General features: G+C 35.4%; 2 protein-coding genes and 1 pseudogene across 3 annotated transcripts in view; 1 reads left to right on the forward strand and 2 right to left on the reverse strand.

Moving 5' to 3' along the window:
• Positions 1-15344, reverse strand: part of Ge-1 (Enhancer of mRNA-decapping protein 4 homolog Ge-1) — a 79786-nt gene extending 64442 nt beyond the window's left edge. Inside the window, exons 1-3 of one of the 2 annotated variants that reach the window (XM_089100807.1) lie at positions 15293-15344; positions 3635-3683; positions 1536-1747 (exon numbers count right to left, since the gene is read on the reverse strand). In XM_089100807.1, the coding sequence (XP_088956933.1) occupies positions 1536-1747; positions 3635-3675 (253 nt within the window). In that variant the 5' untranslated portion in view covers positions 3676-3683; positions 15293-15344. Of the gene's footprint in view, positions 1-1535; positions 1748-3634; positions 3684-15292 lie in introns of those variants that run through there. The other variant, XM_089100808.1, reaches the window with a different exon arrangement.
• Positions 15345-17744: 2400 nt separating this feature from the next.
• On the forward strand, positions 17745-18077 carry LOC148944273 (histone H1-delta-like). The gene has a single exon (XM_089099889.1). The coding sequence runs from the start codon at positions 17775-17777 to the stop codon at positions 18075-18077; it is 303 nt and encodes a 100-aa protein (XP_088956015.1). The 5' UTR covers positions 17745-17774.
• A 7934-nt stretch (positions 18078-26011) lies between these two features.
• Positions 26012-26527, reverse strand: LOC148944274 (histone H2B-like; annotated as a pseudogene).
• Between the last annotated feature and the right edge of the window lie 1359 nt (positions 26528-27886).

A 27886-nucleotide genomic window follows, 5' to 3' on the forward strand; every position in this document is an offset into this window, starting at 1 on the left:
ATATATATATATATATATATATATATATATATATATATATATATATATATATATATATATATATATATATATATACCAAAAGAAAAGGACACAAAGACACATTGAAAATTCAAATACATGACAAAAAAAAAAAAAAACTCTTCATTACATACATTACGTTAATACTAACAAACTAGTGCAAACAAATTGATGGCCAAGGATGATGAAAATTTCTTTGAAAACGGGATAGAGATATTAATACTAATATGTGGGTCTGCAAGCTTACAACAAATGGATAATTTTACGGTTTCTTGTCCAAGGAGGCAAATGTAAGAGATATTTAGCAAATCTGAAGAAGGTTGATCGTAGGTGCTTTTTATCTGTAACTGTCAAAAACTTCCAGAAAGGAGCAATGTAAGCAAGATGTGGAAGGGCTGTGGCATTGTAGATGAAAGCTAAATTTTGTATATATATGTATATATATATAATACACCAGAGTAACTGCCTGTCCTGACACCATAGTTACTCTGATGTCAGCACTGAAGTAACTCTAAATTAACTTATTTGCCCTTCGTAGATAAGTTTGCACGATTGGTACTTTTTTGTTTGTTTTTTTTGGTGGGGAGTGTTTTGGTGGTTAGTGTGATCTTGTTTTTTTTATCCTGTTCTTATTGTGTGTATTTCGTACTGAAGACGCCTTGTTTGGATACAGGCGAAATATCCGCGTTTTTTTGCATTTGTTGTTTTCTTTTCTCTTCACTGGCCACAGTCTCGTTTTTTTTTTGAGATTTTTCTCTTTGTTGGTTTATATATATATATATATATGCCTGGTTTTTCACTAAAAAGAATGATAACGGAATCTTAATGGAATCTTACCATTCAAAACAGGCATTTATGAATAAAAACACCCCCAGGGTGAGTAGGGAAATTGTCACCTCCCATTGACGCCACTGTTTGACATGTTATAAAATTGCTTACTCACGGTTAACAACCATAACACAAATGTAGATAAAATGTATCAAAATTACCAATCGTAATCGTCATAACAAATTAGAATGATCTCATATCTTCTAAAAGATAAGCATAGTATCATACCATTATGGAAATAATAAAATATTTGATTGCCATTCTTACCATTTCCCATTTCAGTGTGATTTGAATTTATTAATAAGCTGTTTGTTGTTGTTTTTTTTTTCTGTTACTAGCACAATTGAAAAATTTTGAATGCTTGTCTATTTTATGGGAGGATAACAAGTTAAGAGAGCAGGAATGAGCCAAACTGGCAACATATTATAGTTGAAAAGCATAACTTCAGCTGACAGTTAGTTAGTCTATAAGAGAGAATGAGTGAGAGAAAGAGAGAAGAGGATCTAAGAAAATAATACATGTTAAGTATAGGATAACAAGTTAAGAGAGCATGAATGAGCCAAACTGGCAACATATTATAGTTGAAAAGCATAACTTCAGCTGATAGTTAGTTAGTCTATAAGAGAGAATGAGTGAGAGAAAGAGAGAAGAGGATCTAAGAAAATACTACAAAAAAAGCAGTTACTTACATTTGATACAGTAAGCCAGATATGTTCTTGTTTTATCCACGGCCACTTGTTTACCAAGAAGGAAAGTTTTATCCCACAGGCAAGAAACAACTTGTGAAACTTTCACAGAAGAGCTGCCTTTTCTTCCTGCAGAGACTGCTTTTGTTACGTTGATTAGAGCATGATCCTTTTGTAGTTCAACACAGTGAAAATCATCTCGTCCTTCAAAGTGTCTGCAATAATTGGGAAGAAAATGGTTACTAAATGCAACCGTTTTTGTTACCATCCTTTGAATGGAAAAGAAGGTGTGATCACCCCAAGATAAGTTCAAATGCAACCACCAAAGAGAGCTAAAAATTATCTATAAGAAATATTTTCAACATCCCTTCCCTCTATTCACACACGCAATCCCTTACAATATTAAATGTGAATGCACATGTCAGTCACAGAAAAATATCTCATACATATCAGCTGTTCACATTTTGTATTAAAAGAATTCTTATTACAGAATAAGCTCGAGTTCTCTTCTCTTCCTATCTTTTTTGTTGGAAAAATGCGCACTTTTTATTTTGCTATTCCCCATCTAACTTTTTCTACACCCTGTCCCCAAATCGAAAAAAAATTTTTGACCCCCGTCACCCTTAAGATCACTACTCTGCTCACCTATAGGAGAGGAAAACAATAACAGTTAGCAAAAGTACACATATAAAAAAGAGCAATTATATTAGACTCGAAATTGGCATTTTGTGTGGCTGAGAAAATACTTCTGTTCACAGTGTCATGCAATTTTTTTTTTGTGCATAGATAATTAGCAAAAGATTCACTTATTTCTTCAAAATTTTGTATACCCCACTACCAATTGTGACACAAAAAGCCAATGGGACAGCTACACAGCCTAGTCAAACAAAGGGTAAAAATCAGGATAATTTTAATCATGAAGTGAACTAAGCTATAACTAAATTTTTTGCAATCTGCAATTAAAAAATTAAAGATCCTTGTCAACAAATCCAAATTTTACTTTATTTGGAACCTGAAGCCTCAAATAGAAAAATCTCTAGTCAGAGCTTGGCAAAATTATAATTTTTTTTTACATATCTTATTCTTCAATTCCCCCCCCCCCCCTGAAAATAATTTGCATACCGTAAAAGAAAACCCCTTACTTAGTCCAAGGTAGTCTGTTGACTCTAATCTTTTGGCAGGTCCATACATGTAAAAATTTAAATCACAAAAATGCAAAGTGGGTAGGGGGGATGCTTATTCCACAAAAACCTGAGTTATACACACAACATTTTATATGAAAAGGGGTCAGATAGTCCTGAAAATGTGCTTCTGCTAGTATCCTTTTTTCACAATTCCTTAAAAAAAATAGCCAAATTGACATCTGAATTTTCAATTCTTTTCTGACTGTGTATTTTTTTTTTTTTTTATAAAAAGGAAAAGACAGTTTCACATGAGGCTAAACACTTGTAAAAACATGTTTGAAGGATTCCTAGGATTCCCAGGGAAATCCAAAAAGAGGAAAATCTGAAAAAGAGGCCACTTCTTTGAGGTTTTGAATATTTTGGAAAATTACCTCTTGTCCCCCTAATGTTTAAACTCTTTGCATCCAGAGCAGATACAAATTCTGTCAACACGCTTCACTATTTGCTTTCCTTTTTCATCATCATGTACCTGTATGTTTATCATACATCCCTTGCCTCATTGTCTCTTGGGAAAAGACTATGGACACACAGTGTTTTTTCCAAAAATGAAGCACTCAAAGGAGAATATATGTGCACCAGAAGTGCATAAATTCCTGACTGCCAAAGAACGATGGATAAAAAAGAAGCGTTTTTTTTTCAAGAGGGTGCCGCAAAGGGAGGAGGATCCAAGAGAAGTGATTTGCCCAGTGCCAGTCAGGGCTCTTGGCTGCCCTGTAAATACTTACAAATATACTTATTTGTATAAATAAATATATTTACTTCAAGACATGTACATGCCAATGCATTGAAAAGAATAGTCAAGGGATAACAAAGCCATTAAAAAGGCTGAGTTACTCCTTTATATCAGTCTTAATGAGTGTTAATGAGTGGGAGAAATTAACTTAATCAAATCGACCTATTTAAATAGCAAACACTTACATTTCCTGGACGTCATTCATCTGACCAGTGTCTCCATTCATCTTCAAATCTAAAAAACAAACATATTTTAGATCTTCTTAATATAGCCGAAACAACAATTTTCACTCTTTTTACATCTTTTAGGAAATTTGAATACATTGTATCAGATTAATGATGCTTCTTGATTACTGAGGTCCTTACATTGGCCCTGCAGTATGTTGCTACAAATTTGAATACATAATTCATGTATTTCAATGATAAAGCTTTTCTGCAAATATACCTGAATACAGGGTTGAAGATATGGAAGGGGGCATGGAGGAATTTCTCTTAAAATTTAAAAGGGGTTTCCTAAAAAACCCTTTTTCTGTTGTGCCTATCCCCTTGCATAGGCCAGACCTACCAGCACTTATGTCCAAGAATAACTGTATCTTTTCTATTCTTTCAGCTAAATTGAAAAATTGTTCTGGTTTAAGAGGTAAGAGTAGCTTCAGTGGCTAAAACCAGCCCTACCAAAAGGAGGCAATGAAAAACAACCCCCTTCTATGCAAAAGGGGCATCCCCACACTTGAGATTGGTCCAAAGTATCCCTCTCCCCTCAACACACACAAAATGACTGGAAAATACGTCTTATTTTGTGCCCCCTCCTCCAAAACATTGAATCTGAGTGCATCTATTATCTAAATATCTGCGTTTTTCTTCTACTGGAGAAATTCTTTTTCTCTCTTGGTGTTGAACTATTGCAGGTAGCTTCTATCATATTTTTTATAGTAGTGGACAAATCCAGATCTAGGCCTATGTTTCAAGTTCAATAGAGTAAGCCCAGTATTTGAACAGGTCTGCTCAGCCGGGCTTTTAGCTGATGGTAGTAGTTTGATTGAAACACTTTTAACAGTTTATTCTGATTGAAGCAGAACTTCATAGCTTTAAGATTTTATTTACTGTGACATCAACCTTCCAAGAAATTGGGTGGAGAACAGTCTGTGTTACAATATTATCAGTAATTCCATGCTTTATGTATATACAGTTCTTGTTGTAGGGAAAATATGCTTGGCTTTTGCCCTCTGATTCACCAAACCAATATGGATAAAATTATAAATCGTTTTTATTAATTATCATTACAATTAATTTTGTACTAAATATTATTCTCTATCAATTATAAAATCCAGATTTTGTTCTGTCTGGTAAAATATCCTACACAAACAATGGACAAACTACAACCAACAGTGAATATTTGTTCAAGACAAGGAAACTCCCAATGTCTCTAAGACTTTTAATTTTCAATCAAATTAGCTCCTTTAAAATATCAATGATATTACTAGCTATGATAGAGCATCGCTGCCTATGCCCTTATGTGCTCTTTTAATATCTGCATGCATATAGATTTTTCATTTAATTGAAAATCCTTCTCAACATTCTCTAAAAGTTTCAACTTAATGCCATTTGTGTTGTTAGTTACAGTAACCAAAGAAGCAGCATTAAATGAATATACAGTGTTTTCTGTGCATATTCATCTAATGAATAGCATTAAATGAATATACACAGTGTTTTCTGTGTAAATTTAAAGAAGCCTACGAATTTATCATGAGAAAAAAAATTTTCAAATATTAGAATACATTGTCAACCCAACCCAGAAAGAAGAGGGGCAAATGATCTGATTTTCAGGATGCACGCCTCGATTGTCTTCAGTTAATTGATTCTGGCTAGCTCAAAAACTACAGCCTATGAAGGTATGAAATCCTCCCATGAAATCCCGTTCAAGAAATTCTTCCAATCCTCTTCAAATTTTCTCTAGTGAAGTTCCATATTATAACTCAGTGAAGCTACTTGGCCTATAGATAGATTCTAAAATGTTATGGAATGTACATATTAAATCTTCAAAATCCATGATCATTTGGAGGCTTTGGAGGCTGGAAGTAAATGGGGATGCCACCCTAAAGTTATTCTGGATTTTTATAAATTACATATTAGATCTAATATAGAATATGGTATCCAATTCTTCTCAATTTGTTCATCATCTGCATTTAAAACCCTAGAATCATTACAAAATTTAGCTATTCGAGTTCCTCTGGGTTTGCACAGACATTCCTCTGTCTAAATTAAAACAACTGTCTGGTTTGGATTCTCAAAGTGAAAGAGCATTCAGTCAAAGGAATAACTTCTCATGAATTCAAGCATATGGAAGTAAGCATGTTGTGTATAATCATACCTTTGCTTTGAAGATTGCTGGCACAAATGGCCTTTCACCTTGAAATCAGCTTCAATTGGAGGTCCCAAATTGAAGTCAATATTTCTCGAATGCGTACCCCTTTACTGACACTCCACCATGGGAAATGAATCCACCTATTTGTCAAGCAGAACTTATTAAAAACCAAATTCCCAATCATGAGATTCAGACTATTCTGGCTGAACAGATTTCGAAGCTTTACCCCAATCACAGGAAAATCTATTCAGATGGATCTGTTTAGGGTGTGAGAGCTGGAGCAGGAGTATATATCCCATCACTGAACCTTAACCTTTTTTCACCCCCACCTTTGGGATCTTCTATTTTGTCAGCTGGATTATGTGCCATTCGCTTGGCCCTAGATGTTCTCCTTAATTATAGCATTGTAGAGGATAATATTCTTTGCCTTTCTGACTTCAAATCGGCAATACTGTTGCTAAAAAAAATTAAAAGAATCATCAAGAACAAGGACTTATTCATGACGAGAAGACAATTTCTGAACTTTCATGCTAAAGAAGAACATATGTATTTTTGTAATATTCAAAGCCACAAATGGGTCATATATTGCAACACAGCCCACTTAAAAGGAGCAAAGACTTTTTTATTAAATGCAAGTCCTCTCTCTGACCTCAATTCATATGATATTATTAGGCAAAGATCATATATTAATCACAGTAAATTGACTCTATCTCCTTTTCATTCTAGATTACACACAGTGCTATATTATCATCTGAAATCAGGTGCCCTTCTTCTCAATAGTATGTTATTTAATTGGAAGCTAAATCACACCCCTCTATGCTGGGTCTGCTTTGCAACTGATGAAACAATCCAGTATACCCTATTTGATTGTCAGCCATTGAGTTTGGAGACTATCATAGGTAATGCAATCACTCAGCCTAAGTAAAGAATAGTGTTGGCACAATGTATTATTATCATTATTTTTTTTTTTCCATACCAGGGCACTTCGTATCAAAGGAGTTGTCATAGAAACTTTGAAAAGGGCTCATTCGATTGGAAATTGGAGTGGCTAGTGCCCTTTTTAATAGTCGAAAGTGATTGGAAGGCAACTAACACCCCTTCCACACCCACCATTTCCCAAAAGACATCTAATCAAAATTTTGAGATAGCCATTTTGTTCAGCGTAGTTGATTTCAAGATAGAAATTATGTTTTTGATGAGGTTACTCTCCCAAAACCCTCACGGCAAGGGTTTTAAGTTATGCCCTGGGGGCATATAAGAAAAATGTTGGCACAATATATCATTTATTAATTTTTTTCCCTTTAGACCAAGGCACTTTGTATCAAAGAAGTTGTCAAAGAAACTTCGAAAATGGCTCAATGAATTGGAAATTGGAGTGGCTTGTGCCCTTTTTAATAGTTGAAAGCAATTGGAAGGCAACTATCACCCTTTCCATGTCCACCATTCCCTAAAACACATCCAATCAAAATTTTGAGATAGCTAATTTGTTCAGCATAGTTGATTTCCAGATAGATTATAAATTTTTGAGAAGGACACTTCCCCACAGCCCTCAGAGCAAGGGTTGTAAATTATGCCCTGGGGGCATATAAGGTTTCCTATAGAAAGTGTTGTGGTAGAAACTTCAAAAAAGGCTCATTTGATTGGAAATTCAAAGAGCTAGTGCCCTTTTTAATAGTCAAAAGGGATTGGGGGGCAATTAACCCCCCTCTCATGCCCACCTTTCCCCAAACACATCCAATCAAAACTTTAAGATAGCCATTTTGTTCAACATAGTTGAAAGTTTTGGAAATTAAGTCTTTGAGGGTAACAGCCCCCCCCCCCCACAGCCCTCAGGGCAAGGGTTGTAAGTTATGCCCTGGGGGCATATAAGGTTTTAACTTTAAAAACAGCTCATTCAATTGGAAATTGAAATGGCTAGTGTCCTTTTTAATAGTCAAAAGTGATTGTCATCTGGAAATCTTTTGGGGGGACAAGGGGTAGAAATTCTATCAGGAAAGAATTGGGTTTTTGGGGATATCGCATAATCTAATTCTCCTGCACTATCCACAACTAACCCCCCTCTCACGCCCACCTTTTCCCCAAACACATCCAATCAAAATTTTGAGATAGCCATTTTGTTCAACATAGTTGAAAATTCAGAATATTAGGTCTCTGAGGATAACAACACAGCCCTCAGGGCAAGGGTTGTAAGGTTATGCCCTGGGGGCATATAAGTTTTTTTTTAATAGAAAGCATTGTTGTAGAAACTTCAGAAAAGGGCTCATTTGATTGGAAACCTTTTTAATAGTTGAAAGTGATTGGAAGGCAACTAACACCCCTTCCATGCTCACCATTTCCCCAAACACATCCAATCAAAATTTTGATATAGCCATTTTGTTCAACGTAGTTGAAAGTTCTGGAAATTTCATTTTTGAGCAGGACACCCCCCCTGCAGTCTTCAGGGCAAGGGTTATAAGTCATGCCCTGGGGGCATATATGGTTTTTATGGAAGGAATGCTCATAAACTTCAGAGAGGACTCATTTGATTGGAAATTGAAAGTTTTAGTTAACTTTTTAAGCATCAAAAGATATCAGTGGGTAACCAGCTTCCCCCCCCCCAACCCTTCTTTCCTAATGCATCTGGTAAAAATTTTGAGATAGCTATTTTGTTAAAAATAGTTCAAAGATCATATAACAAAAAATCTGGTGTCAACAAAAACCCCCAGGGCCAGGGCAGGCATTGTAAGTTATGCCCTGGGGGCAAGTATGGGTCGTATGGGAGGGATGCTCATATTAACTTCAAAGAGGGCTCATTTGATTGAAAGAGGGCTCCTTCTCTCACTGTAAAAGTCTAAAACCTACTGCATCATTGATGCTTTACTGAAAACTATGTGTCTTGAACAGTGTTGGAAAGTATAAACAACATCAAATTGAATATTTGATATATAATGATATTAGTTGTTGAAAGATCCATCAGTTCAATAATTTTATTTTCAATGCTGAAAGAACTGGAAAAAAAATATTTGTAATATAATTTGTTTTCAGTGAAGTTCCAGTGATGCAGTAGGCTTTCGGTTTTTATTCACAGTTAAGGAAGGGGGCAGGATTCAAATTCTTGTTTGTAGTGAAACTATATTTGTCTTGAACAACTTTAGAAATAACTAATAGATTAAACTGAATATTTGAAGTATAATGATATTAATTGCTGAAGGCTCATCAGTTGAAAATTTTATTATAATTTTAATGTTTATTTTCAGTATTAAATATTATATTAGGTTTTAGACTTTTACAGTGAGAGAAGGAGGCAATTCCCAAACTCTTGTTTGTTGTGATTTTTGTTTGTTTCAAGCTTGATTTGCATATTCAATTTAAGTTTCACTCATTTTAAGATTTATTTATTCATTTACATGAATATGTTTGTTTGCATTGATTGTTTATTTAGTTTCTGTTTGTTTAAGTTTCTTTTATACTTCAATAGCAAAATATTTTTTTTCATTTTAAGCTTGATTTTCATATTCAATCTAAGCATTACTTGCTTTAAGATCTATTTATTCATTTCTATTATTACTTGTTCTATGTTTTTTCCTATGATTTTTTATTTAATTTCTGTTTGTTTAGGTTTCATTTATTCTTTATTGGTAATGTCTGGTCGTTTGAGTTTGAATTTTAACAGGTATTTGTATCTGCTGAGCTTAAGTTTAAAATGGCCTTTACTTTTCTTTGAAAAACCTATTTTTCAGGATTTTTTTTAAATTAATTTTCAAACAAATGAGCCTCTTCTAAAGTTAAACGACCATCCCTTTCATGAAAACCTTAAATACTCCCTGGGCATAACTTACAACCCTTTCCCCTAATCTCCACAGTTTGTTTTAACCCTAAAAGCCTTATTATATGACGTTTAGACTATTTTGAATAGAATGGCTATCCCAAAATTTCTATTACATACATTTCAGGACAATAAAATGTGTGTGTGTGTGCAGGGAGGGGGTAGCTGCTCTCTGATTACTTTGACTCTTAAAAAGAGCACTAGAGCATCTGATAATCAATCCAATGAGCCCCCTCCAAAGTTTACATGACTACACTCTTTATAAAAAACCTTATATGCCCCTAGGGCATTGCTTACAACTCTTGCCCTGAGGGCTGGGGGATTTGTTATCCTCAAAGACATAATTTCCAGACCTTACAAATATGTTGAACAAAATGGCTATTTTAAAATTTTGATTGGGAGTGTTTGGGGAAATGATGGGCATGAGAGGTCATTTACCCTCTGATCACTTTTGACTAATAAAAAAGGCACTAGTCGTCTCAATTTCCAATTGAGTGAGCCCTTTTTGCAGCTTCTACAACAAAAATTTCTATTAACCTTATATGCATCAAGGGCATGACTTATGACCCTTGTCCTGAGGGCTATGGGGGAAGGGGTTGTTATCCTCAAAGACATAATTTCCAGACCTTTCAATTATGTTGAACAAAATGGCCATATCAAAATGTTGATCAGAAATATTTGGGGAAATGATGGGCCTGGGGGGGGGGTGTGATTCTCCCTGATTAATTTCTACTATTAAAAAGGGCAATAGCCCTCTCAATTTCCACTCAAATGAGCCCTTTCTGAAGTTTTTACAACAACACTTTCTATGAAAAACCTTATATGCCCACTGGGCATAACCTACAACCTTAGCCCTGAGGGCTGTGGGGGGTTGTCATACTGAAAGACATAATTTTCAAACCCTTCAACTACGTTAAACAAAATAGCTATATCAAAATATTGATTGGAAGTGTGTGGGGAAATGTTGGGCATTGGCGGGGGGGGGCATTTGCCTTCCAATCACTTTTGACTATTAATAAGGGCACTAGCCCTTTAAATTCCCAATTGTATGAGCCTGTTTTGAAATATCTAGAACAACACTTTCTATAAAAACCTTATATGCATCCAAGGCATAACTTACAACCTTTTCCCTGGGGGCTGTAGAGGGTTTGTCATCCTCAAAGACATAATATCTGGACCTTTCAACTATGTTGAACAAAATTACTATTTCAAAATTTTGATTGGATGTGTTTTCAGAAATTGTGGGCATGAGAGGGGGATTAGTTGCCCTCCAATCACTTTTGACTATTAAAAAGGGCTCTAGCCCTTTCAATTTCCAATCACCCTTTTAGAAGTTTCTGTAACAACATTTTCTATAAAACCTTATATAACCCCAGGGCATAACTTACAATCCTTGTGCTGAGGGTTATCTTCCTTAAAGACCTAATTTCCAGAGCTTTCAATTACACTGAACAAAATGGTCATATCAAAATTTTGATTTGATGTGTTTGGGGAAATATTGGCATGAGAGGGGGGTTAGTTGCCCTCCAATCGCTTTCAACTATTAAAAAGGGCACTAGCCCTTTCATTTTCCAATCAAATGAGCCCTTTTAGAAGTTTATACAACAATGCTTTCTAAAGAAACCTTATATGCCCCCAGGGCAGAACTTACAACCCTTGCACTTAGGGCAGTGGGGGGTTGTCATTCTCAAAGACCTAATTTCTAGAACTTTCAAGCACATTGAACAAAGTTATGCCCCCAAAGCTATCTCAAAATTTTGTGTGTGGGGGGGGGTGTCATCCTCAAAGACATATTTTCTGGACCTTTCAACTATGTTGAACAAAATAGCTATCTCAAAACTTGGATTGGATGTGTCTGGGGAAATGATGAATGTGAAAGGTGGGTAAGTTACCCTTTTCAACTATTAAAAAGGGACTAGCCCTTTCAATTTCCAATGGAAATAGCCCTTTTTGATACAACAATGTTTTCTATAAACATCTTCTCTGCTGCGAGGACAACAACTTACAACCATTGCCTTGAGGGCTGTGAGGTGGTTGTCATCCTCAAAGACCTAATTTCTAGAACTTTCAAGTACATTGAACTGTTATGACCAAGCTATACAAGAGTCTAGTTTGACCAAGGCTAGAGTTTGGAATGTGTATCGCATGCCCAATCAATAAGACAGACCAAGCAGCTCTAGAATCAGTCCAGAGGAGGGAAACGAAATGTATTAGAGACCTATATGATGTCCCTTATCCATCCCGTCTCCGTAAGCTTAGAATACCATATCTAACATATCGTCACAAACGAGGTGATTTGATAACAGCATACAAGCTCCTAAATGCTGAGGATACCATTCCTGGCCTTTTTCAACCGGACAATTCAAACAGAACTCGTGGTCATTCTCAAAAGCAATTCCGAAAACCAGCCAACACCAGACTAAGGAACAAGTTCTTCTCAAATAGAGTTGTCAGCTTGTGGAACCCCCTTAGTGAAAAAACAGTAACCTCTACCAGCGTGGATGCGTTTAAGTCATCAGTGAATAGAGAGTGGCTCAACAAACCGTGGTGCACCATTTGGGACGCCACAAATGATGATTAACTATCATCACTGAAGCTGGCGGACACAGGATTCGTCCTATCGCTAGCAAGTGCGATTTAAGGTATTTAAGGTAATTGAACAAAATGGCTATCTCAAAATTTTGATTGCACATGTTTGGGGAGATGGTGGGCATGAGAGGGGGGGGGGGGTTAGTTGCCCTCCAATCAATTTTTATTATTAAAAAGGGCACTAGCCCTTTTAATTTTCAATTGAAAAGGCCCTTTATGAAGTTTCTACAACAACACTTTCTATAAAAACTTTATATGCCCCCAGGGCATAACTTCTTATATGACACGTTAACTTACTTGGGTGTAGTGTTATAATTGGTAAAATTGGGTATTTTATGTAATTTACTGTAATTTTATGGACTCCCATAAGATTGGCATTTTACCTATTTTACTGGTATTTTACTGACATATTTTATGATGCCTTGCAATTTTCAGAGCACAAAGAGGCTTGCAGAAAAAGGGCTGAATATGATTTTGTTTTGTGTATAGCTGTGTTCTACAGTTTAAAAAGTTGTCTGTCTGATTTAGGTCTCTTGTTATCAGAACAATAAAGTGTATTATAGTACAGGTAATTGTAATTTTAAAATGGTGAAATATTAGTTGAAATAAAATTACATTAGTAATGTGAACTGTTAAAGACAGAAAGGCTACAAGCAGCATTGACATATAACAAACAAGAAAAAATTATATTAAATAGATGAGGAAAATGAGGGTAATGTCAGCCAGCAGACAAAAATGAAGCAAAAATGATAAAGAGGCAGATATTTTGTCAGGGATTTCTACCCAGCCATCTTCAATGCTCAAAAAAAAGAAGGAAACTAAACTTGTGATTTAATACTGATAAAATATGTAAATTATGTAAAATAGGTAAAATACCAATCTTATGTCAACCACTGATCTAGGCTATGTTAGCAGGCTAGTGGTCTGACATGAAAAGGAGCACCAATATCTTCCAGCAATGAGGTCAACTTGACAATAGCTTGACTAATATATTATTTCCAAGTTTCACAGTAAAATACATGATTTGTGAGACACTCCTTGAAAACATGGTGGTTTTGACAGGTATTAACTTTCATAAAGTAATTTGAGGATAGTTTCAAAAACAATTCTTCTAAAGAAGGAATATCAACTTGTCTAGGCTAAACAATACTTCAGAGGGTGTAATTTGTAGTGCACTCATGATTAGCCATGGGCCATAATGTATTATTGATTCAATTTTTGAAAATAATTGTTGTCATGCAGAATAATAGACTGGGAGACCATTTGGTAAAATTATGTTTTACTGTTTGTTATCTTGGAAATGGGTTAGGAAAATAAAACTTTCAGTAATGAATCTAGGGCCATTAAACATACTCTGGGAATGTATTGCCAAACTTCTATGTAAACCCTCTTCTGATTTCTAAATTGTAGAAATTTGCCTACTTGACAGTTCTATCTATTAAAATTTTGACAAAACAACATTTTACCTTAAATTTCTAATATTACTGTCTTTTTCTTTGATTTTAGTTTTGAAAATGCAATTCCTGTTAGCCTATTCAAATAGACTAAAATTTAAAGTCATATTAATTATTATTTTTTCTAAATTTAAGAAATGTACTTAGAGATCTTTGAAACCTCATAAATTGAGATTGAGCAAAGTTGTGAAGCTGAAAAAAATTATTTTTTGTACTTCATTTAAGCAGAAGATCTATTGCACAAGGTTTCACTTTAATAACACAAAGATTTTCCAAAGTCACTACCCTCTAGAGGGAAAAAGAGTGGAGGTAGGTACTTCCATGAATTTTTACCAAATCATATTATTGAATTACAAATAAAGTGAATATACAATATTATGCCTTTTTTATGCTATTTACAAATATAATAATCTTTTTGGTTGCAAATTATTTTTAGCCCCCACCCCTATATATACCCATTCAGGGTATATATTTGCAAATTTGGGGGAAGGGGGTGGGGGGAAAGTTTAAATTTATCTCTCACTTACATCAGAAATAAATTTACCCCCATGCCCCCCTAATGTGCAAATATATACCCTGAATTGCATAAACAGGGGAGGGGGTAAAATTCATTTCCAACAAAAATGATGATTATATTTGTAAAGAGCATAAAAAAAAGCATTGAGTGGTATATTCACTTTATTTGTAACTCAATAATATGATTTGGTAAAAATTTACCTGTAGGCTACTTCAAAATACTGGTAAATATTTACCAAATCATATTATTGAGTTACAACTAAAGTGAATATACCACTTGATGCTTTTTTTATACTCTTTGCAAATATAATAATCATTTTTGTTGGAAATGAATTTTAATCCCCACCCCTAGGCTATATATACCAATTCAGGGTAGGCTATATATTTGCACATTTGGGGGTGGGGGTAATTTTATTTCTGATGTAAATGAGAGGTAAGTTTAAACTCCCCCCATCTCCCTAATGTACAAATATATACCCTGAATTGGTATATATAGGGTTGGGGGCTAAAGCTGATTTCCAATAAAAATGATTAGCCTATTATATTCATAAAGAGCATAAAAAAGGCATTGAGTGGTATATTCACTTTAGTTGTAACTCAATAATATAATTTGGTAAATATTTACCAAAATACCTTCCCAGGGCATGCTTTAGTCTCAGACCTATCCCTGAAAGTTTCATTTTCCTAACCTAACCCCTTTCCAAGATAGCAAAAAGTAGGCTAGCTAAACTAGAATTTCGCTAGCCATACTACATCCTTTCATATATTATGAATAGGAACATATTCCTAAAGCTATAGGCTAGCATTCCACTTTTGCTTAGGAACAGCACAAAGCCTACCCTAGAATCAGTTTTCAAGTGCATAGGTCAAATGAGAAACATGAAGAGCCTTATTTTTAAGTTAGACAACAAGTAACTTCACTTTCCTGTCAAAATGAATATGTCAGTTTTACAAAGCCAGGTTACTAGAGGAAGATTCATGTTATGATCACTTTTCCTAGATAAACTAAACCTGTAGTTTTGGGACCAGAAAATTCCAGTTTTTTTATTTAAACCAAATTGACAGATAAACACATATCTTTCAATATTGACGGACAAAGAGATATAAATATTTACAGTTTAATTTCAGAATGCACACCTTTCCAAAAAAAAAAAAATTATTTCTGTTCTTCTTAACAAAATGAAAGTTACGAACATGCATTTGCGACCAATACTGCCATGCTTCTAGTCCATGAGTGTGTCTCTTAAGTGCCCAAAATCATGTAATTTTTAGCTAAAATGTGTTTGTTGAAATATCAAAAACCAGATATTATTTTTCACTAGTTGTATTATTGACCAAAAGAGACTTTTTAAAACCCTTTCAAAGTGGCAAGTTAACATTAAACATAAAAAGAATGAAAAAATCCACATAAAACATTAATATAAATTACTAAGTGTGAAAGGACGAAACTAATTTTGGGATAAAAATCCCACATTTTGGTAAAATTCCTTTACGTACGTCATCTTCGGCGAAAACTGAATGCCAAAAAAAAAAAAAAAAAAAATATTACAATCGTGAAAATTGACATATTTGCCAAAATATACATCTGTTTAGGAACTGTTTGTTCTTCACCCCATAAATGTTCGTCCAACTCGTGAAAACGTAATAAAATACATAAAAACTCTTATTTGATGCGTATTAAAGATTTTTAGTACCCCTCCCCCTGAACAAAAATACTGAATTTGGCCTTGCTACAAAAAAAAACTTAATTTAGAAAACTTAACTAGAAATTTTCGCTTGATTTTAAATTTCAATGTCGATATGAAAGTCAACAAACTATTTTTTCTGTTGTCAAAAACGGCAATATGTCGACATGATATTAAACTATTACAAACTGACCACCCACTGGGTAGACAAAGAATCAAATGAAAACCTCCAATTTTTTATCGTTTCTATTAAACTGCTAATTGAAGCGCAGTTTAGTCCTTTTAAATTCTATCTTATGAAAAAGGTCCCAACCTCCTTATGTTGAGTTATTTTCTCAAAAAAGCTAATTTCCTTCGTCGAATTAGGATAATAACCCTCTAAAAATTTAGAATCAACTTTCGATAAATCTTTACCTACATTGCACTCTAACTTTTTGAGAAGTTTCATTGAATAGTTTATGAAGTTTCAGTTCTCATAGTATTGGTTTATGAGCCGTAATTAAAAATATGTATTTAAAAAATTGCGAACCATTATCAAAACTTAAACTTTAAACACTTTAGAAACCTTTTAAATCTGAATGACAATTTGTTCGTTTGTCGCGTTTACCAGCTGTTCTTAAAATAAAGTGTTCGTTGGATTTGCATAAATTCAATTTTAGATTCTTTGTTAATGAAATGTCTGATCCATTCGTTCTTTCAATAAAACTGTTCGTTATTCTAGCTGATTTGTCGATCCATCTCTTGGAATTTTCTTCGTATCTTTGCTATTACGCGTGAAAAGTCTGGCTGTGGTACCAATATGTATAATAAATTTATATTCTGATTTTTTGTTCCAATATTGTACTTTTTAACCGATAATGCCTTTGTAGAATTACCCCAAATTTGTATTTGGCTTTCTATTATATCTTTGATCCCACTTTAATACAAGTGTAGTGTATTAACAAGATGCAACACAGTGCTAGCACTGGGACTATTTGTACCCTCAAGGGCTAATCTATGCACCTGAATGTGATCAAAGCAATGTCATTAAAACTAAAATGACTGTAGGCCACACTTTCAGGATTCGAACTCTTAGCCCTCATTCCAGCTTTGATGTAATGCCTCAGCCTCAATTCCATCCTCAGGAAAACATTCTCATGGCTGAAAACACCTACATCACTTCCAACTAAGTCTGTTAAATCGCATTTTTCATCTTCAGTGTCGTAGATAGAGCTTTTAAATCCATAGATTCCCAATCATTGACAAGTAGAATAGAATGAAATTATTCAATGCTCATCTACTTCTCCAATTCGTTATGGCTGACTGAGGGTGTTTAATTGGTTAATGATCAAACCTCTTTGGGCCTCAGTTTTATAGATTATGAGTAAGTATTTGATTCAGCTGATAGAAGAGCTTTATTGAAAGAGCCTATCCATGTATGGTTTACCAGATATATACATAAAAGTGATTCATTCTATATATGAGAGTAACATTACTACAGTCAAGGTAGGAAATGAGGCTTGTAGGTGGCTTTGTCTTAAATCAGGGGTTAAACAGTGCTGCGTTCTATAGTAAAATGACGTTTTCTAGGATTGAACACTAGTTTTGACGGATTTCTACTATTCTCTGCTCATTTGCTGGCAAATTTGCATGGATAAAGCAATGAAAAAAATATGTACGAATAGAACAATGATATTTCTATCCTCTAATACCAGTATTATTACTAAAAATCCCACCTCCTAATGAAGAATGAGAATAAAGTCATTCTAAACAAAAAAGTGCTGCCCAAAGTCCCTAGCTCGCGCCCAGAGAGACATGTTCACCCGGGTTCGGTGGTTTCCGAAGTATAGTTCTAAAACTTTGAAAATAATAATGCATTCGAAAATTACTCGCATTAGTGATATAGAGAATAGAATATTGAGAGGAATTTGAAATGTCTGAAGTTGAAGCTGAAGTGGCACCGATATCTGTAGAATCCCAGAGCATGGCTTCACCAGCCAAGAAGGAAAAGAAAGCAAAGGCTCCAAAACCAGCTAAGGCTGCAAAATCTAAAGGGGATAAAAAAGCCAAGGCACCAGCAAACCACCTAAAATACACAGAAATGATCACAAAATCCATTGCTGACCTAAAAGAACACGGGGGATCTAGCCGTCAGGCCATTCTCAAATACATAATGGCCAATTTCCAGGTTGGCAATGATGCAAAAGTTATGAATATGCATCTTAAACAAGCCTAGGTTAGGTTAGGTTACGTATTTAATATAATAATGATATACTTTACCCCCTCCCCCCCCCCCGAATATGCAAATATATATAAAAAATTTTGTTCTAAAATATTATATATTCCTCATTTTTTAATATATTTAATTTTCATTAACCAAAATTGACTTATATATTTTTTTAAAAACAATTAACAATTACCATAAAAACAAATAGAATTATAGATTTTAATCAATATTTAAATGTCAATTCATTTAAATTAAATTTTCCTTCTTATCCCATCCCTCATAAATACTTTAATTAGTTTTTTTTTTTTTAATTAGGCTAGTTTGTAATTTCTATTGCTAGTTTTTAGGCAAGACTCAAAAAGGTAATGTAAAAATAATATTTCTCAGGTTGCAAATAATTCTGTTCCAAACGGTACGAATATTGATCATTCTATATATACCTTGATTGAAACAAATAAAAAATTTTAATTCCACTTAGCAATCACTTCCTAGTCCCGAACGCACAGTGTGAACCTTAAAACACTATTTTTGTTTTTGTAAATGTAATACTAGAATGAATTTATTTTCATTAAAATACAAATTTAACAGACAAGCCCCAAAATTTGGTCTCGTTTCTTATTGCTTTAGCTTCTGTGTTTTTAGTTTGAGTTTTAGAATGAATTTCAATACGAATTTGTAAACGCACATGCATTTATTTTACAGTTTCTGTAATCAATGAATTTCACTAGTAAAAATAAAAAGTGGACGTCTAAGATGCAAATTTTCAGTAAAATTACTAGTTTTCTAGGATTGAACACTAATTTTGATATATTTCTACTATTCTCTGCTCATTTGCTGGCAAATTAGCATGGATAAAGCAATGAAAAAAATATATGTACGCATAGAACAATGATATGTCTATCCTCTAATATAAGTTTTATTCCTAAAAATCCCACCTCCTAAAGCCAAGGCACCAGCAAACCACCCAAAATACACGGAAATGACCACCAAATCCATTGCTGACCTGAAAAGACGCGGGGGATCTAGCCGTCAGGCAATTCTCAAATACATACTGGCCAATTTTCTGGTTGGCAATGATGCAACAGTTGTGAATATGCACCTTAAACTTTCTGTAAATATGTGCCTTTAAGACGTAATTTTTATATATAAAACAAGTACTGGATTTACTGGTTCTTTTAAGCTTGCAAAGCCTGTCAAGGCTGAAAAATCCATGTCTGTAAAGCCAACCAAGCCCACAGCTAAGAAAGCCTCAGTCAAGAAAACAGCCAAACCTACTACAGTTAAAAAGTCAATTTCAGCCAAAAACGTTACCAAGCCTATGGCTGCTAGCAATAAACCTGTAAAGGTTTCCAAGAAACCCACTGTTGCCAAAAAAGCCGTATCAGCAAAGAAATCGACACCCAGGAAGGGGTCATCTATAAAAAAGGCTCCCGCAAAGAATGTGGCATCTAAAAAGCCAGTAGCCAAGAGAGTATCAACAAAGTAATTTCCATAAGAGCTTATTCTCTACTACCAAACTACCCTTTTCATGGCTATCCCAGCAAATGCTCGACTCTCAAAACTGTATGTTCAGACTGTAAAAACGATATTAATTTTAAACAATGATATTAATTTTAAATTCGAATTACTAATTTACCTAGTAAAGGAGTCGACAGCAACTAAGTATGGCTAACAAAATGTAGACACAGTAGAACTTTGTTAACAATCTTTATTTCATACTAAAAACATAATATTCAGTAATAATTATGACGTATGTCTCATAAGGTTCAAGCTTATTAATAATAATAAAGCAGTAGCAATAATAAGCTTACAAATACCTGGTCATAGCCGAATGGGTTGAGCAGCACCTTCAAATCGTGGGGGCTATTTTCTAAGAGAGAAAAAGCCCCCAAAGTGTTTCTACCTTTGATGACTAGGCTACCCTAACCGAGAGCTCTCGATATGACAGCAACAGGGTAGAAATGTTATGTCTATTCGACACGAGATCTAACTATTGTATAGTATGAAAAGTATCTCACTTTCATCCAATACAGTCCTACTTTGTTTAAGTCAATTACTCTTAAATAAAAATTTATTTAGTTGTAAAAAATGAAACGAAGCTACGGTTGCTTTCTAGTATTGTGGGTCCGTTAGTCCTCACACCAGCCCCTCCCTCATCAATTGATGGGGAAGGGGTACACCCCCCCCCCCTCCCCTCTCCAAGCGATGGGGCATCCAAGGCTGTATATCCATTTCCTTTCGTAGCAAGTTATTTCAGGAGGAGGGTTGCTAGCCCAACCGTCCCTCGGTGCAATTAGTTCTCCGATGGCTAGCTGGATATCCAGAGGCACGTGAAGTCTGCCCTGCATGCGAAATTACGGCATTGGGTCAGACGTTGGTAGCGAACACGTACATCAATACAAAAATTTTTAAAATTCGACCCTTAATGTGTTATAATTGTCACTTACACACCTTAATTGGAAGATATTTTTTTCTCTGTACATAAAAATTTAAGGCAAAAAAAATATCTTTCTAATACCCAAAATTTTAATTATAGCCTATGAACACAATCAATTGTTTAAACCTTATTTTGTCCTGTTATTCCCGCTCGCATAATATAATCATTACTGCTTATTTAAAATGGTATTTCATAGCTCTCACATAGTTGTCTTCTCTTCTATTTCTTGAAGACCGTGAGCTATTCCTGTAAAGATATTCATCTTGACTATTTCACGTTGGTCGGGCGTCCATGTTTGAAATAGCGAATATTATGGTTTAGCATGCCCTTTTGCCCTCCAGTAACTCCAGTGTGTCCATATCTTTTTCCACGATTAATAAATTTTCCTAGGGAAACGACTCTTAATATCTGAAAAGTCGTGATCAAATAATGTCCAAAACTCAACTAAGCACTCCCCATACCTATAACAGAAGATTATTTTATAAATTTTCTTCTTTATTAGTTTTAAATCTACGGATTCAGTAGCGTTGTTACTCTGACCATTTTGTTTTTACTAGTTTTGGGTGAAAAAATTTACTAGATTAGCTTCCGTTTTACTAGATGTTGCCAAAAACTTGAGCGTGTTGCGGCTTTCGCCGCGACACGCGCATTGGCGTGAGAAAGCTAGTAAATACTTTTGTCATCAAAATGAAAACAAAACTAAAAAGTAGCTAGTGCGTATTTTTTTCTGCTTGTGCGAGATCTTTATATGATTTCTTTTGGTCATTCGGCTTATTTGCTTTCAAATATGTAGGAAATATATTCCTAGTTATTTATTAGATCAAAACATCTCCCTCCAGACTCCTAATTTTCAAAAGGTTCAGTATCACTCAATGTTTTAACCAACTTTTCTATAAGTTTTCTGATTCATCACGCAATAATAACTGAGTTTCAAAAAAATTCCAAGTACACAAAAAAACCAAACAAACCACACCAAAAAAAGAAATTCAAAGTAAAAAACAAATAATAATAAAGTCCGATTTGACAGACCAAATTCGACTTTTTCAAAGCTTAGCCACCGGTCCTGCACCCTCTTCTGTTTCCCAGGACCGGGTTCGTTTGCGTTCATCTTCCATTTTCTGCATCTATCAATCAGAGTGGGTGGAATCTTCCACTCCGAAACACATCTTGTGTCTCTGAGGCAGAGTTACTTGGAGTGCATGAGAGCTCCAACTGTGTCGATATTTAATCTGTTTCGCCCAGTCGTCTTGATAATATTTAAACTGAAAAACTGCCACTCTGCACCGGCTGAAGCATTCGGCGAAGCACAAAGGGTCAACATAAACTTGGGGAGCACTCGGAACATGGATTTCCTGTTACCATCTTTGAGTTTGGTAAGCATCTTCCAGAATGTAGGAGGACACTCTAAATCTGATTTTGAAACTATTTCTGAAATAAATTCACTTCGGATTTACATTTTCTTGTACTCACTATTAAGGTCCTCCAGCATCTTCATCCTCTCCCCTTCCGTTCTGCAGTCTCTAACAGCAACATGTTTAAACCTCTGCAGAAGAGGGAAAAGTGACATAGTTTCGTGGCTCATAGATTTCAGTGGATCCAGAAGTTCTAAGGATGTAAGAACAGGGTCATCCAGTCTTATCCTAGCATGGATGTGCTTAGCAAGTTCAATAAGATAAGCAACGCAGGCTTTTCGAATAGCTTGCGCCAAGTGACGTCGATCTTCCACTGACAGACTTTCAAGGTGCAACTCGGTATTCATCCCAAGTTTAACATTTTCAAGCTTCAAAAATTTTTCAGGACTGCTCATGTTCAGGGAAGCAAAATTACCTTTGAGCTTCTCAGGACAAAGGAAATACTGCAGAGTAGACAAGTAAAGCTCGCAGGTACGTCTCAAAAGGCAATGAATCCTTTTTCCGCGTGACTGGAACTCAAGGTTGAACATGTTGATCTTTCCCAGTATATACGAGAGGAAATACAAGTAGATCTAATTCACGCCTACATCCATCGCACTTAGCGGCTTTTTGGCTTTATCCCTTATATAGCTGTCTGATGATGCTAGAGACAAGTCTTTCGGATACAAATGCAAGGCTGGCCACTATTCAAGCAATATGTTAATTCCGGCTTCAAGAGACAACCAGTGCATGCTGCTAATCTGCAGAAGTCTGTGGTTGGCAATTTCACAAAACTCCTGGAAAACCTTCAGTTCCAACTGTCTCTTAGGGCTTGCGCTTATGAAGTTGATGAGTTCCTTCACGAAAGTTTCGACCTCAGCAGGTAGGTGCTTTGCTGCAGCCGAAGCACACAATGCAGCAGTATGGCAAGTGCAACCAAGGACAAACAGCTGCGGATTTTCACGCAACAGCTGGGCAGCGAGGCCGTTTTCACGCCCCATATTGACCGACGCATTATCAAGACCAAGCCCAATCAAATTTTCTTATGGAACGTCAACTTTCTTAAAGTACTTCATCACAAGATTCTTTTGCCCACTTGCAGTTGCGTTGTCCACCTTAGCAGTGCGAGGAATTCTTCCCTCACGGTATTCTCACTGTCTACATACTTCACAATAACAACTAGGGACTTTGTATCTGATCTGTCTGTGCTTTCGTCGGCGATTATTGAAAAAAAGTTCTTCTGAAAAACAGATGCTAAATTGTCCTCGCCATGAAATCCTATAACATTTCTAATAATGCCAGTCAATTTAGTTCGCTTCATTTCAACATCCCCAAAACACTTTTTCAAAATGGGAACGAGAGTATCAATTTTTGTCAAAGGAATATCTTCAGCTGCAACCCATGCTGCAAGGCGTACTTCAGCAGCTGACACCATCCTATCACTGTTCTCTTGTTCCTGCCTTTGCTCGTTTCCAACTGCTCCCTCAACTGTCAGTTGTGCCAATGCTGCTTTTACGTTCTTCTTATGAAGCTCACTAGTTGCATGATTCTTCATGACAGTCAAACTTCAAGTTTTTGCTGACAGTATCTGCAATAGACCTTTTTGCTTCCGTCTGGCGATTGAATAAGGAAAGGTTTCAGCACTGAATCAGTCAACCACTCTGGTTGAAACTTCTGTGCATAGTGCATCTTCTTAGACTTGTGACCAACAGACTTTGCACGAGTCCCTGAGTCCTCAGCCAGATCGATTGTGGTAGATGTAGATGCAATTTCATCGAATTCCTGCAAAACACTGCTTTCCAAAATTTCTTTGATTCTTGAACACAGTCCAGCCCAATTTGATAATGGTGCTGATTAGCAAGATTAGCTATCCCTATAGTGTAGGAAGCCTGATAAGAACCAGAATAGACAATAAAAAATGAGTTGTTCATGTCCTGTATCTACCGGGCAACATTTCTGCAACCTTACAGTACATGTTAGTGAATAACACAGATCGAAACATGAGTGGTTTTTTATTGATTTCAAATATAGGATGATAATGAGACATTACGGAAATTATCATATGATTTGACTCAGAGTATAATGCTGTGTCCAAATATAGCAATCATTTCCAGTGGAAACTCATCCTCTAGATTCTATAAATCAAGCTTTTAAGGGGTACTAAAGGATTCAAGGGTGGGCTGCAGGATTGTAGGTGTGGTGACCTAGACCCTGAACTCCAAGTAAGCCAAAAACTAAACTGAAAATAGGTTTTTCTATCTGAAAATCTGGAAACTCCAGGCTTTTTAAAATTTCTGGAATTTTTTTCCACCAGAAATGATTGTTATATTTGGACAGAGGATTGAATTTGGTAAAATTCTACTTTAGCTACTTTTGGCTGTCTTGGAAAGGGGCTATGTTAGGAAAATGAAACTTTCAGGGTTGGGCCTACTGGCTAAAGTATGTCCGGGAAGATATTTTGAAGTACTTTCCTCCACTCCTCTCTCTAGAGGGTCCTGAAATTTGCCGACATGGCAGGTGTGTACCCATTGAAATTTTTGACAAAACAACATTTTACCTTAATTTACAATTATCAGTTTCTTTTCTCTGGCTTTAGCTTTGAAAATGCAATTTTAGTTATTTGAGTAGAATTTTAAGCCATATCAATGTTTTATTTTCAAAATTTTTGGAAATGTATTTGCATATCTTTAAAACCTTATAAATCGGGATTGAGCAAAGTTGTGAAGCTGAAAACAATTTTGATGTAATTCATTTAAGCAGAAGATCTATTTTGCAATGCTTCACTTCTATAACTCACAGATTTTTAAAGGTCATCAAAAGTCAGGACCCTCTAGAGGAAGGAATGGAGGTATGTACTTCAAAATACCTTACCGGAAAATATTTTAGCCTGTAGACCCATCCCTGAAAGGGAGCATTACAAGAAAATACAACTAGCCTAGAGGAGACTTAAGAGAAGGGTAAGCACAAAGGTGTCACTCCAAAAAAAATTTACAGGCATTCAGCCTGCAAACATGAAGCCTTTGCTCAACATACCTTTTATGACTTATCGCCTAATTATAAAATGAAAAATTCAGATCCAATAAGTCCAGATCTTGATTAAAAAAACAGATTTCAAAAATGTCGAATTTCACGCCAAAAGACTTGAGCAGTTTGTCGTGTTTTGGGACCACAAATAAATGTCATAAGAACAGTAAGACCGCCTCCGGTACGTTTTCCCAACAAAATGCTTTCAGATGAGGGCAAAAAATTTACTAGATTTGTTCGATTTTACTAGATCTGACCCCCATTTTACTAGATTTACAAGGTGGATATGCTTTTTACAAGATCTAGTAAAATTTAAGGGGTGACAACCCTATGCTTCACTGTCCGTGTGTTTTAATTATATGGCTGAAACCGCCGTACCCGTATGAACTGGTCTCTTTGCGCGAGCTAAGTAATGTCGGCCGTACTTGTGTGTGTTTGGAATGACTTTAGTCAAATTTTGATTAGTTGGTTGGATTTTGAGAAATGAAAACTGTACTAAAGAATAAACATGTCATTCTTATATATGTGGATATTTTTTTTCATTGATTAATAAATGCGAACTCGAAAGAACATGTGAACATAATAGTTAAAATCAGTCAATAATGTTTTTCAATTTCATAAAACAAATTTTTTATAGTACTATCAATCATTTACATCGACTTTGTTTTCGTTGTTAGTAAAATTATTACACAGGCTTTCAGAAAATATAAGATAGATGCATGTGTGTTTGCGAGTTCGTATTGAAATTAATTCTAAAACTCTGATTAAAAACACAGAAGTAAAGTAATAAAAAACGAGACCAAATTTTCAGGCCTGAAACAACTTCTTTATACCAGATAAATCGCAATGGCTCGCTTTGGAAAATACATTATAGCTATAGTTTAATTAAATATTTAGTTGGTTTTTGGTTATGTTATGTATTTAATATAATGCGCTCTGGGCGGCCTCCCTTCCATAATTCTTTGTGCTAGTTGTCATAATTTTGTTACTAACGTATTGTATTTTCATCATAATTTGTTTTAATTCATTAGCATTCACAAAGCTAGGAGGAATGAAAGTATTTTGAGAGCATTTGAAATAAGGTGGTAGCCCTTAAAAGGGCTGTTTGGGAGGGCCCGGCTGATTGAGTGGTAATAGTCGGGAAAAATCCCTTATTTGGAGCTTGTGTATTTTGTTACAGCTTTAGTGCCTTCACTAACAGCGTGCTTGGCAAGTTCCCCGGGTAGGATTAGCCTCACAGCAGTTTGAACCTCTCTGCTAGTGATGGTGGACCTCTTGTTGTAGTGAGCTAGACGAGAGGCTTCCGCGGCAATTCTTTCAAAGATATCGTTGACAAATATATTCATGATGCTCATTGCTTTGCTTGAGAACTTTGTAAATGTAAATGGCATAGCTTTCCTTCCTCTTTCGTTTCCTTTTCTTATCAGTTTTAGTGATATTTTTTGACGCCTTACCAGCTTAGTTTGCTGCTTTTCCTGAAGTTTTTGGAGCCATATTGAATGAAGTCTTGACAAAATCCAATTATCAAATGAATAGCGTTTACAAGTTACAACCCGGTTTTATACAAACTTGAGTTCGCGCACAGATTTTTTGTCAGAGGAACTGAGTTCGCCAGCTGGAGTATAAATTGTTTGCACTTTAGCTTTTTAAGATCAGAGATCATTTATATTTGTTCGTAATTAGAGTCCAAGTGAAATCCGTATCCTAGAAACCATGTCAGGACGAGAAAAGGGTTGAAAAGTGAAAGGAAAGGCAAATTCTTTGTAACTCAGTGTAGGTATACGCGTCCAATTTTGTATTCTACACATCAGTCAGAGGAAGGACACCGCTGTGGAGCGAGTTTATGCAGGTGGCCCCATGTGCCGTGACGCCGACCGTGCATATGTTTCTGACGAGGACCGTGAGCTTGCTGGTAATGCTGCACTTGAAAATAAAAAAACGTGTCGCAGTACTCGTCCCAGGCATATGGACATTTATCACAAAGTGGAACTGAACAGGCTACATTCGGGGGTTATCTTAGCAAAATTAGGCGTGTTTAGAACACTGAACTCATTACTTCGCAACCATTCGAAGAACCTAGCACCACAGGAGTCAATAGGTCTAGCTTTTGACCTAGGCCCTACCCCAAATTAACCAACAGCCCTTTTAAGGGCTCAAAAGTATTTTGCTTAAACGATAGAATGGGCAACCAGTGTGCTGGAACAGCTATCCCATTAAGGGAACCAACCGACAGAAAAGGGGGGTGGGTGGGTGGGGGGCTCAACAAAGACAAACTTAACAAAGCGCCAGAATGTAATTTATACTTCTGCTTTCATGTAACTTCCTTATTCTTTTGAACCTAGGTAAGAATTCTTCAAATCTAAGATTGATAGCGTTACAAAGTTCAGTAATGTTGGCTGTCTAGATATTGTCCTTAAAAACCAATAAATGATAGACAAGAAAACTCTGTAATTTACATTGAACTATATCACATAGGGCCCTAATGTCCATTTTTTAATATCCAAACAGTTCACTTCTTAGCTTTATGTAGATGAGATAAATCAAAGCCCCTCATCTATATAAGCTTTATAGGATTGTCAGTTTGTATCAATAAATAAATATTGATTGCCCATTAATCTAGTTACAATGCATAGGCATTTATTGTACGAGAGTAGTGTTAATGCATATAGTTTAGAATAGTAATCAAATTTAGAAACATTTTGTGGGATTTCATTTTTGTTTAATAATAAAAAGAGGTTAAAAACAATTAATAAACATGCTTTCATACTATCTAAACTTCATTATAATGAAAAACTTTCTTAATGAATATAAATTTATGAATTTTATTTCTTTTAGGTTTTTTAGACCAACCACTGTTATGATACAAATCTCCTTCAGCCAAAGTTCATACTACGTTGAAAGTACGCAGTATCGTCAGATCCTAGAAGTCATACAACGTCGGGCCCGGTCAGTACTTGGATGGGTGA

This window comes from Artemia sp. Qi Xiang Cuo, chromosome 14, assembly GCF_049724085.1.
Source record: "Artemia sp. Qi Xiang Cuo chromosome 14, ASM4972408v1, whole genome shotgun sequence".
Lineage (NCBI taxonomy): Eukaryota > Metazoa > Arthropoda > Branchiopoda > Anostraca > Artemiidae > Artemia > Artemia sp. Qi Xiang Cuo.